The sequence below is a fragment of the Myxine glutinosa genome, chromosome 11 (genome assembly GCF_964187855.1).
Source record: "Myxine glutinosa chromosome 11, kmMyxGlut1.1, whole genome shotgun sequence".
Classification (NCBI taxonomy): Eukaryota; Metazoa; Chordata; class Myxini; order Myxiniformes; family Myxinidae; genus Myxine; species Myxine glutinosa.
In genome coordinates, this window is record NC_136271.1 from 97622805 (window position 1) to 97640917 (window position 18113).

The 18113-nt window shown below is 48.2% G+C and overlaps 1 protein-coding gene across 2 annotated transcripts in view; it reads left to right on the forward strand.

The window, feature by feature from the left end:
• The window catches only part of LOC137437086 (cytoplasmic dynein 1 heavy chain 1), a 263109-nt gene that overhangs the window by 234892 nt on the left and 10104 nt on the right, over positions 1–18113 (forward strand). For both annotated transcript variants that reach the window (XM_068131446.2, XM_078786887.1), the window contains exons 77-79: positions 3000–3220; positions 4420–4573; positions 6905–7047. In XM_068131446.2, coding sequence (XP_067987547.2) covers positions 3000–3220; positions 4420–4573; positions 6905–7047 — 518 coding nt within the window. The remainder of the gene's footprint in view (positions 1–2999; positions 3221–4419; positions 4574–6904; positions 7048–18113) is intronic.

Sequence of the window (18113 nt, forward strand, 5' to 3'; positions counted from 1 at the left end):
CATCACAACACGTCTGGAGTATTTCGCTTTGTCACCACTATCTCACTGTGCCAGGTTAGTAACATCACAACACGTCTGGAGTATTTCGGTTTGCCGCCACTTGCTCACTGTGCCAGGTTAGTAAGATCACAACACGTCTGGAGTATTTCGCTTTGTTGCCACGAGCTCACTGTGCCAGGTTAGTAACATCAAAACACGTCTGGAGTATTTCGCTTTGTCACCACTATCTCACTGTGCCAGGTTAGTAACGTCACGACACGTCTGGAGTATTTCGCTTTGTCGCCACTTGCCCACTGTGCCAGGTTAGTAACATCAAAACACGTCTGGAGTATTTCGCTTTGTCACCACTATCTCACTGTGCCAGGTTAGTAACATCACAACACGCCTGGAGTATTTCGCTCTGTCGCCACTAGCTCACTGTGCCAGGTTAGTTGGGTTTAAGCTCACAACAATTACATGTGAACATTTGCCGGAAGATTCAACAGCTGTAAGACAGGCCCTATGACTGGGTTTGCAAGGACGACGAGAACAGCAATGGGTCGAGCGCACACCTCCACCAGCCTAAACAGTTTACGTTTTGTATCCCACTGAAAGGCCGGACCTGCATCCGGACCTGAACCAAAATCGAATCTGCTTGTTCTTCTCACTAATCCAACTCAGCCACCAAGTTTTGTCGTATTCGTACCAAGTCTGTGCTATTTATCGTTTTTGGCCCGATTTCTCAGTCATGAAGAAGCACTTACATAACAACTGGATGGTATTCATAGAATACTTACCCTGCGCAGTCAAATTGGTGTGAGCCAACTCTTTTGCTTTTGAACATTTTTTTTCGTTGATCCAATATGGCTGCCAGGCCACGTGACCGATGACATCATAAATTTATATTCTCTAATATAATTGTTCCATAGATCACGCTCAATACATTTCAAACTGATCAGACTAAGCGTTGTCCCTGTCGAATTATGACGTCATCGTTAACAACACCTATTCCCCATACGGAGTTCTTTACAATGAGCCACGTTTCAATTTTTTCCATGCAGCGGTTTGGAGATAAAGAGGTGCAACATTTTTAGGTTTTTCCAAGATGGCCCCTGTACCACATGACCTATGACGTCTTAATTATGACCTATGACCTATATGGTAAAATTTCATGTCAATTGGACCAACGGTTGCTGAGAAAATGAATTTTTAAAAGGCAGACACGTACGGCACACGGCACACGTACGCACATGAATGCTTAACTCTGCTTTTCGCTTCGCGAGCGCAGGGTAAAAATTCTCCATCTAGATCCGGATCCAGATCTTTACCCAAATACGTCCATCATATATAGATGTATTATTTTGAGATATTGTACTCGCAGACAAACAAACAGTTGTGAAAACATTAACCCGGTCCACCTTTGGTGGTGGAGGTAAATATTATGACGTCAATGACATTAACTTCCCATCCAATGTTTTTATTCTTCAAGTTTACACTGAAACTTCTTGTGCGCTTTCTTATCGAGCCATTTAACTATGATTTTTTGAAGGCATTAAATACTGTTTTTAAATATTAAATTATTAACGCATTAAAGGCATTAAATACCTCCTCCCCGAAGGTGGGCGGAGACATTATGTTTTCGGGTTGTCTGTCTGTACGTCCGTCCGTCCGTACGGTCTAAACCTCGTTTTTCTCAGCAACCATATGTCCGATTGAGACGAAACTTTCAGGGTAGGAGTGACACCCATGCACAATGTTTTTATTATAATTGTGACGTCAACGGTCACGTGTTATGGCAGCCATTTTGAATTAAACACAAATAATAATAAAAATTATTTTCGGAAACCGCTGAATCGAAATTTTAAAAACTTGTCACATTGTCAAGTACTCACGACGGGCAACAGAAGCAGGATAATGATGACTTCATAGGTGAAGTGGTATACCAGCCATATATAGTTTAATTGAATGCCTTATCCTAAAAATCTGAAATTGCATGCACATGATCTATGACCCATTTGTATTGAAATATTAAATTTATGACATCATAGGTCACATGGTTTGGAAACCATATTGGATTTAACCTAAAACCTTAAAAAACATCTTCTCCCAAACCACCAAATCGATTGACTCAAAACTTTACGTGTGTCATTGACTATACATGGCGATTAAAAGTTGATCACAAAAACATCATTGGTCACATGGTGTGGCAGCCATATTGGATTGAAGCAAAATATTAAATAATTATATCTCTGAAACCGCTTACCCTATCGATGTGAAATTTTACAAATATCATCGAACAGCACTGTTGCATATAGTTTGAAAATTATGATGTCGTAGGTCACGTGGTTGGCAGCCATCTTGGATAGAAAAACACTATCTGATCTACACAAAACTTTACAAACGTGATCCCCTTCTCATACATTTACAAAGTGTACATTTTTTATATCATACGTCACGTGGTGTGGCAGCCATATCATACGTCACGTGGTGTGGCAGCCATATTAGCTTGAAAGCCGATATTTAAAAAAATCTGTTCTCCGAAACCGCTTCACCGATCGATGTGAAACCTGTCATTGCTGGTGAAAATGTGATACTTGAAAACAGCTGAAGGGATTTAAATCAAACTTGTTTATTTTTAGGACAATGAATGAGGGCATCTACCCGTTGTCACACACGGACTATGCCGAGGCATATTGGCGTCTTAAAAGGGGCAGAACTCCACAAATAAACTTTATAGACTGCATCAACAATGTCACATGGCAACGGCCAATGCTGCAAGGCCTCACTAAATTATTTATTTACAAAAATGCACGTAATTAAACCTCCCCCTATACTCTTATAGGATAGAAAGAGGTTGCCGATCATATTGCCGAACTTACAGTAATCATAAAGTAATATCAGGTTCACTCTTGAGGTTTGCCTAAGTATTACATTTTGAGAATAACAACTTTATAAATAAGATAATCATGATTGGTGTTGTGGATTAATAACTACAAGACTTTGCTGGATCTCCACGGTAGGTTCTGTTATGCTTACCAAGCTACTCAAGATGCAGGTTCTGGAGGATGAGGAAGACCTCGCCTCCAGAGAGCACGACCAGAAGCAGGCGGAGGTGCCAGGAGCTATTGGGGCAGATGGCCGCCCCACCTGGATGCGTTCCCTCCTATCTACCGCCAAAAACTGGCTGTCCCTCATTCCTCCATCACTGCAGCCGTTGCGTCGCACTGTGGAAAACATTAAGGTTTGCCCCGTGATCTCGTTTCGCACAGTCGTGCGTACATGCTACATTTTAGATACAATACAATCGATTTATTATGGTTATGGGAGGGAGGCATTCAATCCTGCTGTCCATTGTGGCCGTGGTGTCCATTGTGGCCGTGGTGTCCCGCTTTTTGAGGAATAATTAATTTTTCCATCCTTTAATTTTTTAATTATTTATTCTTTCAATTTCAATTACTGTGTTTAATTTCAGATTTTTTTGAATTTGCTAATTTTTGTCCATTTTTCAATTTGCAATTCTTTATTTTCCATTTTATTATTATTTTATTATTAAGGTTCCTGGATGGGAGGCACTCAGTGTTTAGTCTTGGTGTCCATCATGCCCCGATTTTTGGAAGAAAAAAATACGTTTGTTTTCATTATGAGGCATATTTCTCCCGGTGTGTACCCCGGTTTAGAATAGGTACACCGTATCCCTGCGCATTGTAAGAGGCGACCAAGGGTTGGTGTCAGGAAGGGCATCCGGCCATAAAAACATTGCCTCAAAAAAACAGGGAACCATGATTGTCATGGGGCCCGCAAGGCTAACCCCTGCTCCAGCGGGGAAAATGGCCTCACAACGATCATTCATTCATTCATTCATGAGGCAGGAATTAAATTGGTACCTAATGGTTAATAATACGAGTTGGCCACACCGGGAATCCTCAGCGATCCCTGATCACACCCCTAGTTCTAAATGCGTTTGGCATTGCATGAGGAGCACTGATGGGGAGCAACACCCAGCCTGAGATCACTTTTACTTTTAGGGGAAAAAACATCTACATCTACATCGACAAAAGACAAGCACCTGGAAGGGGTGGCATGCAATGGTGGATGTGAGAGAATTGTGTTTGCTTGGAAAACCTTACACGCACACACACCCAATGGTGGACAAACACACGCACACACACACTATGCACACAAACACACACACACTATGCACACACACACACACACACACACACACACACACACACACACACACACACACACACACACACACTGTTTTACACATACACACACACACTCTGTTGTACACACACACTGTTTTACACATACACACACACACTCTGTTGTACACACACACACACACACACACACACACACACACACACACACACACACATACACACACTGTTTTACACATACACACACACACTAACTGTTATGCATCTATGGCAGGACCCGTTGTTCCGGTACTTTGAGCGAGAAATCAAGATGGGCATGCACCTTCTGAGGGATGTGCGGCAAGACCTGACCGATGTGTCGCTTGTTTGTGAAGGCAAGAAGAAACAGACAAACTACCTACGTTCTCTAATCAACGAGCTTGTTAAAGGTATGTTTGTTTTCATCGCAAAACGACCCATTGGCGACATTTCCTCATACACCTTGAACTAACCGTAAATCTCCATGTACTTGCTCAATGTTAGAATACAAGGTGGTGGTTCAAGGATGGCATGGACTTTCTAATTATTCAGTCGAGGCCGAGCGAACCGAGGTCAAGGCCGAGGCCATTTATTCCTAGTACGTGAAACACCGTGCAACCCGTGCCTACAGAAAACGGATTTTTTGGAACGCGGCGACATTTTCCATTCAATCATCATCTAACTTTGTTACCATAGTGTTACACAAAGCTTTCAACATGGGGGCACCAACCCCTGGAGAATTGCTTAACAAAGTTACATGATGGTCGGATGGAAAATGCGGCCGCCATTCCAAAAAGTCCGTTTTCTGTAGGCACGGGTTGCATGGTGTTTGACTCATCAGGAAAAAACTTCCGCAACCTCGTTTCGCTCGGCCCATCCGAACTGTGGGACTTGTAAAAATAATAGTTCGACGTGAAGATTTTGTTCAATTTTGTTGTCTACCCTGAATAAGTTACACCGGAAGTGGCATCAAGGCTGGTCAAAAGGCCATCCGTGTTTCTATTACAACAGAGATCCCAGAACGCCGCCCAAGCGAGGAAGATGATTTCTTGAAGAAGATCGTGACGTGTCATGAGACCGGGATCCATCATTTCTCACGAGAGTCAAAGTGAGCAACCAATGAGTGGAGACAGTCTTTGTCACCATCACCACAAAAAAGAAAACCATCAACACACAGAACTGCGCTAGTTACCTGTTCAGTACTTGGACGACAACTAGATAAATCATCTCTGGGCTCGACTTTACCCCACAACATCTTTACCGCACAACATCTTTACCGCACAACATCTTTACCGCACAACATCTTTACCGCACAACATCTTTACCGCACAACATCTTTACCGCACAACATCTTTACCGCACAACATCTTTACCGCACAACATCTTTACTGCACAACATCTTTACCGCACAGCATCTTTACCGCACAGCATCTTTACCGCACAACATCTTTACCGCACAGCATCTTTACCGCACAGCATCTTTACCGCACAGCATCTTTACCGCACAGCATCTTTACCGCACAGCATCTTTACCGCACAACATCTTTACCGCACAACATCTTTACCGCACAGCATCTTTACCGCACAACATCTTTACTGCACAACATCTTTACCGCACAACATCTTTACCGCACAGCATCTTTACCGCACAACATCTTTACCGCACAACATCTTTACCGCACAACATCTTTACCGCACAACATCTTTACCGCACAGCATCTTTACCGCACAACATCTTTACCGCACAGCATCTTTACCGCACAGCATCTTTACCGCACAACATCTTTACCGCACAGCATCTTTACCGCACAGCATCTTTACCGCACAACATCTTTACCGCACAACATCTTTACCGCACAACAACTTTACCGCACAGCATCTTTACCGCACAGCATCTTTACCGCACAACATCTTTACCGCACAACATCTTTACCGCACAACAACTTTACCGCACAGCATCTTTACCACACAGCATCTTTACCGCACAACATCTTTACCGCACAACATCTTTACCGCACATCTTTACCGTACAACATCTTTACCGCACAACATCTTTACCGCACAACATCTTTACCGCACAACATCTTTACCGCACAACATCTTTACCGCACAACATCTTTACCGCACAACATCTTTACCGCACAACATCTTTACCGCACAACATCTTTACCGCACAACATCTTTACCGCACAACATGTTTACCGCACAACATCTTTACCGCACAACATCTTTACCGCACAACATCGTTCACTCTCACACGACAAATGTGACCACGACGACTCCAGGAGAGTTGGGTTAGGAAGTTCTAACACATTCCTCCATCGTCCATATTTATCACCTTGTGATTTTCATCTCTTCACCACTCAAAGAATATCTGATTGGGTGACGTCAAGATTACCGATGATCAAGATGTCAACGCATGTGTCCTGAAATGGCTGTGTACTCATCCCAAATGTTTCTACGCAGATGACATCCGAGCACTAGAACATTCATGGGACAGGTGTGTCAGATCTGCAGGAAAACACTGAGAAAGAGTTTAAGTTTTAATAACTTCCAATAGGATTGAATTCCCCAGAATGAAAAGTCCACGTCAACCCTGAACAACCCTTTACGTGGTAAATCGGTACCGCAACCTTCCAGACCAGAATATTTCATTCCTAGGTTTTCCTCGAAGGTCATTTTTATAGGATCAATCGTGCGCGTGTGCGGATTGTGACGTGCGTGTGTGTTTTGGTGACTAGGAATGCTGCCCAGCACCTGGGTGCGTTACACCGTGCCAGCGAGTGCCACCGTGGTACAGTGGGTGCTGGATTTCAGTGAACGCATCCGGCAGCTCCAAAGGATCTCGCAAGCCGCTGCCACTGGTGGGGCCAAAGAGCTGAAGGTGAACATCGATCAGTTCATTAGGAACTCGGTTTCATCCCATTCTGTTAACATGATAATCATTTTGTTTGCATGTGTTTCATTTGACATATGGAAATAATTGGGATCATGCCAATGCCAACGCCAACATGGTCATGCCAACATGGTCATGCCAACAATGGTCATGCCAACATGGTCATGCCAACAATGGTCATGCCAACAATGGTCATGCCAACAATGGTCATGCCAACAATGGTCACGCCAACATGGTCATGCCAACAATGGTCATGCCAACAATGGTCACACCAACATGGTCACGCCAACATGGTCATGCCAACATGGTCATGCCAACAATGGTCATGCCAACAATGGTCATGCCAACAATCAATGCCAACAATGATCATGCCAACCAGGCCTGGTGTTGGCTTAGCGGTTAGGGTGCCGGTTTAGCGCTTAGGGTGGTGGTTTAGTGGTTAGGGTTCCGGTTTAGCGGTTAGGGTGTCGGTTTGGCGGTTAGGGTGTCGGTTTAGCGGTGAGGGTGTTGGTTTAGCGGTTAGGGTGGTGGTTTAGCGGTTAGGGTGTCGGTTTAGCGGTTAGGGTGTCGGTTTAGCGGTTAGGGTGTCGGTTTAGCGGTTAGGGTGTCTGTTTAGTGGTTAGGGTGTCGGTTTAGCGGTTAGGGTGGTGGTTTAGCGGTTAGGGTGTCGGTTTAGCGGTTAGGGTGTCGGTTTAGCGGTTAGGGTGTCGGTTTAGTGGTTACGGTGCCGATTTAGTGGTTAGGGTGGTGGTTTAGCGGTTAGGGTGGTGGTTTAGCGGTTAGGGTGCCGATTTAGTGGTTAGGGTTCCGGTTTAGCGGTTAGGGTGTCAGTTTGGCGGTTAGGGTGTCGGTTTAGCGGTTAGGGTGTCGGTTTAGCGGTTAGGGTGCCGGTTTAGCGGTTAAGGTGCCGGTTTAGCGGTTAGGGTGTCGGTTTAGCGGTTAGGGTGCCGATTTAGCGGTTAGGGTGCCGATTTAGCGGTTAGGGTGCCGGTGTAGCGGTTTGGGTGCCGGTTTAGCGGTTAGGGTGCCGGTTTAGCGGTTAGGGTGCCGGTTTAGCGGTTAGGGTGCCGGTTTAGCGGTTAGGGTGCCGGTTTAGCGGTTAGGGTGCCGGTTTAGCGATTAGGGTGCCGGTTTAGCGGTTAGGGTGCCGGTTTAGCGGTTAGGGTGCCGATTTAGCGGTTAGGGTGCCGGTTTAGCGGTTAGGGTGTCGGTTTAGCGGTTAGGGTGTCGGTTTAGCGGTTAGGGTGTCGGTTTAGCGGTTAGGGTGCCGGTTTAGCGGTTAGGGTGCCGGTTTAGCGGTTAGGGTGTCGGTTTAGCGGTTAGGATGCCGGTTTAGCGGTTAGGGTGCCGGTTTCGCGGTTAGGGTGTCGGTTTAGCGGTTAGGGTGTCGGTTTAGCGGTTAGGGTGTCGGTTTAGCGGTTAGGGTGTCGGTTTAGCGGTTAGGGTGTCGGTTTAGCGGTTAGGGTGTCGGTTTAGCGGTTAGGGTGTCGGTTTAGCGGATAGGGTGTCGGTTTAGCGGTTAGGGTGCCGGTTTAGTGGTTAGGGTGCCGGCTTGGGATCCTAGGATCCTGGGTTCGAATCCCGGTCAATCGCTGAATTAACACTGAAACTGTACTGTTGGACCAGATCAAAAGGTGTGTGGTCATCATGGACCATCCATGTACGCACAGGAGGAGTTACACCTGATGTCTGTCTATGTGCATAGGGAGGTCCGACGAAAAGGTCGAAGGGGGTGGGTGCTCATGTCGAAAGCATATATAAGAATTGAAATTGTGATATTAACATTTTATTTGTATTTGTTCCACAATATTTTCAACTGTTTCTTCTCGATAATCATTCAACCTAATAAATAAATAAAGAAACAAATTGCTATGAATTACCAAAGATGGTCTCACGTTTCAGTTTCCTATACAACAGGACATAGTACGTACATATTGGATGACTATTTCATAAGATGAGTTAAAGAGGAACTCGCATTGCTTCGTGAAAATGCCCGGTGTGCGCAGAACATCATGGGAATAGTGCATGGAATCGATATAACGTTTATTGGAATATTCTAACTGTAGGAGAAGCCGACAGAAGCAAAGAGAAACTGACGGAAGCAACGAGAAGCTGACGGACGCAAGGAGAAGCTGACAGAAACGAGGAGAAGCTGACGGAAGCAAGGAGAAGCTGACGGAAGCAAGGAGAAGCTGACGGAAGCAAGGAGAAGCTGACGGAGGCAAGGAGAAACTGACGGAGGCAAGGAGAAGCTGACGGAAGCAAGGAGAAACTGACGGAAGCAAGGAGAAGCTGATGGAAACAAGGAGAAGCTGACGGAAGCAAGAAGAAGCTGACGGAAGCACGGAGAAGCTAACGGAAGCAAGGAGAAGCTGAAGGAAGCATGAAGAAGCTGACGGAAGCAAGGAGAAGCTGACAGAAGCTGGCGGAAGCAAGGAGAAACTGACAGAAGCAAGGAGAAGCTGACGGAAGCAAGGAGAAGCTGACGGAAGCAAGGAGAAACTGATGGAAGCAAGGAGAAGCTGGCGGAAGCAAGAAGAAGCTGACGGAAGCAAGGAGAAGCTGACGGAAGCAAGGAGAAGCTGAAGGAAGCAAGAAGAAGCTGACGGAAGCAAGGAGAAGCTGACAGAAGCAAGGAGAAGCTGGCGGAAGCAAGGAGAAGCTGACGGAAACAAGGATAAGCTGACGGAAGCAAGGAGAAGCTGACAGAAGCAAGGAGAAGCTGGCGGAAGCAAGGAGAAGCTGACGGAAACAAGGATAAGCTGACGGAAGCAAGGAGAAACTGATGGAAGCAAGGAGAAGCTGACGGAAGCAAGGAGAAGCTGACGGAAGCAAGGAGAAGCTGACGGAAGCAAGGAGAAGCTGACGAAAGCAAGGAGAAGCTGACGGAAGCAAGGAGAAGCTGAGGGAAGCAAGGAGAAGCCGATGGAAGCAAGAAGAAGCTTACGGAAGCTGACAGAAGCAAGAAGCTGGGAGAAGCTGTCGGAAACCAGGAGAAGCTGACAGATACAAGGAGAAGCTGACAGATACAAGGAGAAGCTGACGCAAGCAAGGAGAAGCTGACGGAAGCAAGGAGAAGCTGATGGAAGCAAGGATAAACTGACGGAAGCAAGGAGAAGCTGACAGAAGCACGGAGAAGCTGACGGAAGCAAGGAGAAGCTGACGGAAGCAAGGAGAAGCTGACGGAAGCAAGGAGAAGCTGACGGAAGCAAGGAGAAGCTGACGGAAGCAAGGAGAAGCTGACGGAAGTAAGGAGAAGCTGACGTAAGCAAGGAGAAGCTGACGGAAGCAAGGAGAAGCTGACGGAAGCAAGGAGAAACTGACGGAAGCAAGGAGAAGCTGGCGGAAGCAAGAAGAAGCTGACGGAAGCAAGGAGAAGCTGACGGAAGCAAGGAGAAGCTGAAGGAAGCAAGAAGAAGCTGACGGAAGCAAGGAGAAGCTGACGGAAGCAAGGAGAAGCTGACAGAATCAAGGAGAAGCTGGGAGAAGCTGGCGGAAGCAAGGAGAAGCTGACGGAAACAAGGAGAAGCTGACGGAAGCAAGGAGAAGCTGACAGAAGCAAGGAGAAACTGACGGAAGCAAGGAGAAGCTGACGGAAGCAAGGAGAAGCTGACGGAAGCAAGGAGAAGCTGACGGAAGCAAGGAGAAGCTGACGAAAGCAAGGAGAAGCTGATGGAAGCAACGAGAAGCTGAGGGAAGCAAGGAGAAGCCGATGGAAGCAAGAAGAAGCTGACGGAAGCTGACAGAAGCAAGAAGCTGGGAGAAGCTGTCGGAAACCAGGAGAAGCTGACAGATACAAGGAGAAGCTGACGCAAGCAAGGAGAAGCTGACGGAAGCAAGGAGAAGCTGACGGAAGCAAGGATAAACTGATGGAAGCAAGGAGAAGCTGACAGAAGCACGGAGAAGCTGACGGAAGCAAGGAGAAGCTGACGGAAGCAAGGAGAAGCTGACGGAAGCAAGGATAAACTGACGGAAGCAAGGAGAAGCTGACAGAAGCACGGAGAAGCTGACGGAAGCAAGGAGAAGCTGACGGAAGCAAGGAGAAGCTGACGGAAGCAAGGAGAAGCTGACAGAAGCACGGAGAAGCTGACGGAAGCAAGGAGAAGCTGACGGAAGCACGGAGAAGCTGACGGAAGCAAGGAGAAGCTGACGGAAGCAAGGAGAAGCTGACGGAAGCAAGGAGAAGCTGACGGAAGCAAGGAGAAGCTGACGGAAGCAAGGAGAAGCTGACGGAAGCAAGGAGAAGCTGACGGAAGCAAGGAGAAGCTGACGGAAGCAAGGAGAAGCTGACGGAAGCAAGGAGAAGCTGACGGAAGCAAGGAGAAACTGGCAGAAGCAAGGAGAAGCTGGCGGAAGCAAGGAGAAGCTGACGGAAGCAAGGAGAAGCTGACGGAAGCAAGGAGAAGCTGACGGAAGCAAGGAGAAGCTGAAGGAAGCAAGAAGAAGCTGACGGAAGCAAGGAGAAGCTGACGGAAGCAAGGAGAAGCTGACGGAAGCAAGGAGAAGCTGACGGAAGCAAGGAGAAGCTGACGGAAGCAAGGAGAAGCTGACGGAAGCAAGGAGAAGCTGACGGAAGCAAGGAGAAGCTGACAGAAACACGGAGAAGCTAACGGAAGCAAGGAGAAGCTGAAGGAAGCAAGAAGAAGCTGACGGAAGCAAGGAGAAGCTGACAGAAGCTGGCGAAGCAAGGAGAAACTGACAGAAGCAAGGAGAAGCTGACGGAAGCAAGGAGAAGCTGACGGAAGCAAGGAGAAACTGATGGAAGCAAGGAGAAGCTGGCGGAAGCAAGAAGAAGCTGACGGAAGCAAGGAGAAGCTGACGGAAGCAAGGAGAAGCTGAAGGAAGCAAGAAGAAGCTGACGGAAGCAAGGAGAAGCTGACAGAAGCAAGGAGAAGCTGGCGGAAGCAAGGAGAAGCTGACGGAAACAAGGATAAGCTGACGGAAGCAAGGAGAAGCTGACAGAAGCAAGGAGAAGCTGGCGGAAGCAAGGAGAAGCTGACGGAAACAAGGATAAGCTGACGGAAGCAAGGAGAAGCTGACGGAAGCAAGGAGAAGCTGACGGAAGCAAGGAGAAACTGACGGAAGCAAGGAGAAGCTGACGGAAGCAAGGAGAAGCTGACGGAAGCAAGGAGAAGCTGACGGAAGCAAGGAGAAGCTGACGAAAGCAAGGAGAAGCTGACGGAAGCAAGGAGAAGCTGAGGGAAGCAAGGAGAAGCCGATGGAAGCAAGAAGAAGCTTACGGAAGCTGACAGAAGCAAGAAGCTGTCGGAAACCAGGAGAACCTGACAGATACAAGGAGAAGCTGACGCAAGCAAGGAGAAGCTGACGGAAGCAAGGATAAACTGACGGAAGCAAGGAGAAGCTGACAGAAGCACGGAGAAGCTGACGGAAGCAAGGAGAAGCTGACGGAAGCAAGGAGAAGCTGACGGAAGCAAGGAGAAGCTGACGGAAGCAAGGAGAAGCTGACGGAAGCAAGGAGAAGCTGACGGAAGTAAGGAGAAGCTGACGGAAGCAAGGAGAAGCTGACGGAAGCAAGGAGAAGCTGACGGAAGCAAGGAGAAACTGACGGAAGCAAGGAGAAGCTGGCGGAAGCAAGAAGAAGCTGACGGAAGCAAGGAGAAGCTGACGGAAGCAAGGAGAAGCTGACAGAATCAAGGAGAAGCTGGGAGAAGCTGGCGGAAGCAAGGAGAAGCTGACGGAAACAAGGAGAAGCTGACGGAAGCAAGGAGAAGCTGACAGAAGCAAGGAGAAACTGATGGAAGCAAGGAGAAGCTGACGGAAGCAAGGAGAAGCTGACGGAAGCAAGGAGAAGCTGACGAAAGCAAGGAGAAGCTGATGGAAGCAACGAGAAGCTGAGGGAAGCAAGGAGAAGCCGATGGAAGCAAGAAGAAGCTGACGGAAGCTGACAGAAGCAAGAAGCTGGGAGAAGCTGTCGGAAACCAGGAGAAGCTGACAGATACAAGGAGAAGCTGACGCAAGCAAGGAGAAGCTGACGGAAGCAAGGAGAAGCTGACGGAAGCAAGGATAAACTGACGGAAGCAAGGAGAAGCTGACAGAAGCACGGAGAAGCTGACGGAAGCAAGGAGAAGCTGACGGAAGCAAGGAGAAGCTGACGGAAGCAAGGAGAAGCTGACGGAAGCAAGGAGAAGCTGACGGAAGCAAGGAGAAGCTGACGGAAGCAAGGAGAAGCTGACGGAAGCAAGGAGAAGCTGACGGAAGCAAGGAGAAGCTGACGGAAGCAAGGAGAAGCTGACGGAAGCAAGGAGAAACTGGCAGAAGCAAGGAGAAGCTGGCGGAAGCAAGAAGAAGCTGACGGAAGCAAGGAGAAGCTGACGGAAGCAAGGAGAAGCTGAAGGAAGCAAAAAGAAGCTGACGGAAGCAAGGAGAAGCTGACGGAAGCAAGGAGAAGCTGACGGAAGCAAGGAGAAGCTGACGGAAGCAAGGAGAAGCTGACGGAAGCAAGGAGAAGCTGACGGAAGCAAGGAGAAGCTGACGGAAGCAAGGAGAAGCTGACAGAAACAAGGAGAAGCTGACGGAAGCAAGGAGAAGCTGACGGAAGCAAGGAGAAGCTGACGGAAGCAAGGAGAAGCTGACGGAAGCAAGGAGAAGCTGATGGAAGCAAGAAGAAGCTGACAGAAGCAAGGAGAAGCTGACAGAAGCAGGAAGCTGGGAGAAGCTGTCGGAAACCAGGAGAAGCTGACAGAAGCACGGAGAAGCTGACGGAAACAAGGAGAAGCTGACGGAAGCAAGGAGAAGCTGACGGAAGCAAGGAAAAGCTGACGGAAGCAAGGAGAAGCTGACGGAAGCAAGGAGAAGCTGACGGAAGCAAGGAGAAGCTGGGAGAAGCTGACGGAAGCAAGGAGAAGCTGACGGAAGTAAGGAGAAGCTGACGGAAGTAAGGAGAAGCTGACGGAAGCAAGGAGAAGCTGACGGAAGCAAGGAGAAGCTGACGGAAGCAAGGAGAAGCTGACGGAAGCAAGAAGAAGCTGACGGAAGCAAGGAGAAGCTGGGAGAAGCTGACAGAAGCAAGGAGAAGCTGACGGAAGCAAGGAGGAGCTGGCGGAAGCAAGGAGAAGCTGACGGAAACAAGGAGAAGCTGACGGAAGCAAGGAGAAGCTGACCGAAGCAAGGAGAAGCTGACGGAAACAAGGAAAAGCTGACGGAAGCAAGGAGAAGCTGACGTTTCAGGTGTAGATCGTCCGTTGCCTTTAGCTCAAACGTGGGGTTAACGTTCAGATCACAAACCAGATGTGATCTGCTTAACAGAAACTTTCCTCCTTCATGATGTCTCTGATGCCTTGGTATCTCTCCCAGGTTACTCCCTCCTCCGGTATGATAGACCTGAGCCTCGTCCTGGAGGTGGGGTTGCTATCTTTATAAAAAACTCTCTTCCTCACTCGCCCTCCACTGCCCTCTCTCCACCTCACCCCCAGGAATACCTTTGGCTACGGCTTCCCCTTCGCTCCCACCTTTTGTTCATATGTGTGTTGTACCGTCCACCAAACAGCGATGACTCCATCTACATCTCACTGTCTGATAATATGGACCAACTTCTATCTACCCATCCCAACTCTCTCTTCCTCATATGTGGTGATTTCAATTGTCACCATGCCAGTTGGCTGGGTGTGGGTACCTCTCTCACCAGCCATGGCTCTTCAGCAAAGGACTTCTGCGACTCACTGGGACTGACACAATCTGTCAATTTCCCGACCCGGATCTCAGTCAACGGAGCATCTTCTCTTCTGGATTTGGTTATGACAAACTTCCCTGAAAATGTCTGCTGCTCTTCTTCTGCTCCAATCGGCTTATCTGATCATGTGCTTGTCAAAGTGGACATCTCTCTGACCATTCTCAGAGAGCCTCCTCAGCGTCGCGAGTCTGGCATTTCACTCAGGCCAACTGGCACGGTCTTCAAGCAGCCATCAATCATCTGGACTGGTCTCCCATCTCTACCGCCTCTGACATCAACTCATCCTGGGAATTCTTTCAAAGTAAATTGCTCTCTCTCATGCACAGATTTATACCATCTCGTCTTCAGTTGTCATACCCTTCCTCCCGTCCATGGTACACGGAATCTTGTGGTGAGGCTGTTGCCCTGAAACAACTTGCTTTCGTCTCCTGGAAAGCAAATCCAACGGAAGGAAATCTCATTTCCTTTCACAAAGCCCGAAACAAGTGTGTGTCCACCCTCAGGAGAGCCAGGAAACAATATCTCACCATTCTCAAGACCGAACTCTCTTATCTGTCTCCCTCTTCCAAATCCTGGTGGCGTCTGGTCAAATCTGTTTCTGGTGTTTGTTCCCCCTCCATCTCCTCCCTCACCTCAAACGGCTTAACGGCTGACTCCGCACGTGAAAAAGCTGAATGCCTCAACTCTGTGTTTGCCTCTAAATCTTGTGTCCCAAACCCATCCCTCTCTGTACCCACCGTACCCAGTCGTACCCAGCTGCTCCTGGACTCTGTGTCCTTTCCTCCTGACAAGGTGGAAAAGTTTCTGTCAAAGTCTGTCCTGACAAATCTCACACTCTTACTATGTCTCTCCGAAAAGATCGACTGGACAACCCTCCCATCTACTTTCTCAACAATCCTCTCCAAGAAGTTCTGTCGCTCAAGATTTTGGGTCTCACTATCTGCCATGATCTTTCTTGGGAAAACCACATTTCCAAGCTGGCCTCCAAAGCCAGTCGCCGACTGGGCATCCTCCGTCGTGCGAAGTCCTTCCTCGGCACACCTGAGCTCCTCACCACATACAAGGCTTTCATCCGCAGCTCAATGGAATACTGTTCTCCCCTATGGGCCGGTGCTCCTGCCTCACACCTAGCTCGGCTTCACGCTGTTGAAACCAAAGCTTTCAGAATTATTGGAATCTCCCGCGATGAAGCTATCTCTGAGGGCCTTTCACTCACTCACCGCAGGCAGGTAGGTGGTCTTTCTGTCTTCTACCGACTCCTCTCCGGCCTTGCACCCCCAGCTCTCTCTGTGCTCTGTCCCCCAAATATTCCTACAGGTCGCACAAGATCTGCCAGCAACCCTCTGATGGTTAAACTGCCGAAATCTCGGCTCTCCGCTCACCTTCACTCTTTCATTCCTCTTTTCTCCCGCCTCTGGAACAAACTCCCTCACTCCCTTCAATCCCACTCCTCCCTCCAGGTCTTTAAAACAGCTGTTCACCACCATCTCTTATCTTCCCCCATCCAAAACCTTGATCTTTTCTACCCCCGCTAATTCACCCCAGATCCACCTTGTTTGAAATTCCAACTTCTTTCCTGGAAGTCCTGGCAGTGTCCATATGTTTTATACCTCTCCCACTGCCCCCTTCCCACGCCCCCCCCCCCCCCCAAAGCCCTCGCCCTCTCTCAGATCTCTCGATGTCTCCATGTCTCTCGGTCCCTGCTGTCAAATGTTGTGTTTGTGTCCTTCCCCCTCTCTCCCCATCTTGTCTACCGCTCCCTATGTTATATGTTTTATGTGTCGGTTTGTCTTTCTGTGTGTTCATGTGATTAATGTTCGCTCTTTCACGAGCCTCGATATTGTATACAAAAAAAAAAAAAAAAAAAAAAAAAAAAAAACCCTCGACTCTGATTCTGCAACTGGTCCTGACGGCATCAGCCCACGGGTCCTAAAATCATGTTCTTCTGCTCTTTCACTCCCTCTTTCTGTTCTCTTCACCCTCTCTTTTGCTCAAGGTCATCTGCCATCTGCTTGGAAATCAGCCAACATCACCGGTTTGCACAAAAAAGGTGCAAAAACAGATCCCAGCAACTACAGACCAATCAGCCTTCTCCCAATTATCAGCAAAGTCATGGAATCCATCATTGCTTCAGATATTAAATCTTTCCTCTTCTCCAATGGCTTGATCTCTGATCATCAATTTGGTTTCAGACCTGGTCACTCTACTCTGGACATGCTGCTTCTGCTTTCTCAACAATGGATGGAGGTCCTCAACGCCAAACAGGAAATTAGAGCTGTCTCCCTTGACATTTCACGTGCCTTCGATACGGTCTGGCACCCTGCTCTGCTCACCAAACTCTCCTCCTTTGGTATCCATGGAAATCTCCACCACGCATGGCTGGCGGACTTCCTCTCTGGTCGTAGTCAACGTGTGGCCCTGAATGGGTTTCTCTCATCTCCTCTTCCTGTTCAGGCTGGAGTTCCCCAAGGTAGTGTTCTGGGCCCTGTGCTTTTTCTGGTCTTCATCAATGATCTCTCTGACTCTCTTGAAAATCCTCTCTATCTCTTTGCTGACGACTCTACTCTCTGTCACTCCATTCCTCATCCCTCAGATCGGCAGTCTGCAGCCTCCTCACTCTCTGCAGACCTGGACAAAATCACAGACTGGTCAAACAAGTGGAACATGTCTTTCAATCCTGACAAATCTCACACTCTTACAATGTCTCTCCGAAAGGACCGACTGGACAACCCTCCCATCTACTTTCTCAACAATCCTCTCCAAGAAGTTCTGTCGCTCAAGCTTTTGGGTCTCACTATCTGCCATGATCTTTCTTGGGAAAACCACATTTCCAAGCTGGCCTCCAAAGCCAGTCGCCGACTGGGCATCCTCCGTCGTGCGAAGTCCTTCCTTGGCACACCTGAGCTCCTCACCACATACAAGGCTTTCATCCGCAGCTCAATGGAATACTGTTCCCCCCTCTGGGCTGATGCTCCTGCCTCACACCTTGCTCGGCTTCACGCTGTTGAGGCCAAAGCTTTCAGAATCATTGGAATCTCCTGCGATGTAGTCAACACCGAGGGCCTTTCACTCACTCACCGCAGGCAGGTTGGTGGTCTTTCTGTCTTCTACCGACTCCTCTCCGGCCTTGCTCCCCCAGCTCTCTCTGTGCTCTGTCCCCCCAATATTCCTTCAGGTCGCACAAGATCTGCCTGCAACCCTCTTATGGTTAAACTGCCAAAGTCTAGGCTCTCTGCTCACCTTCACTCTTTCATTCCCCTTTTCTCCCGCCTCTGGAACAAACTCCCCCACTCCCTTCAATCCCACTCCTCCCTCCAGGTCTTTAAAACAGCTGTTCACCACCATCTCTTATCTTCCCCCATCG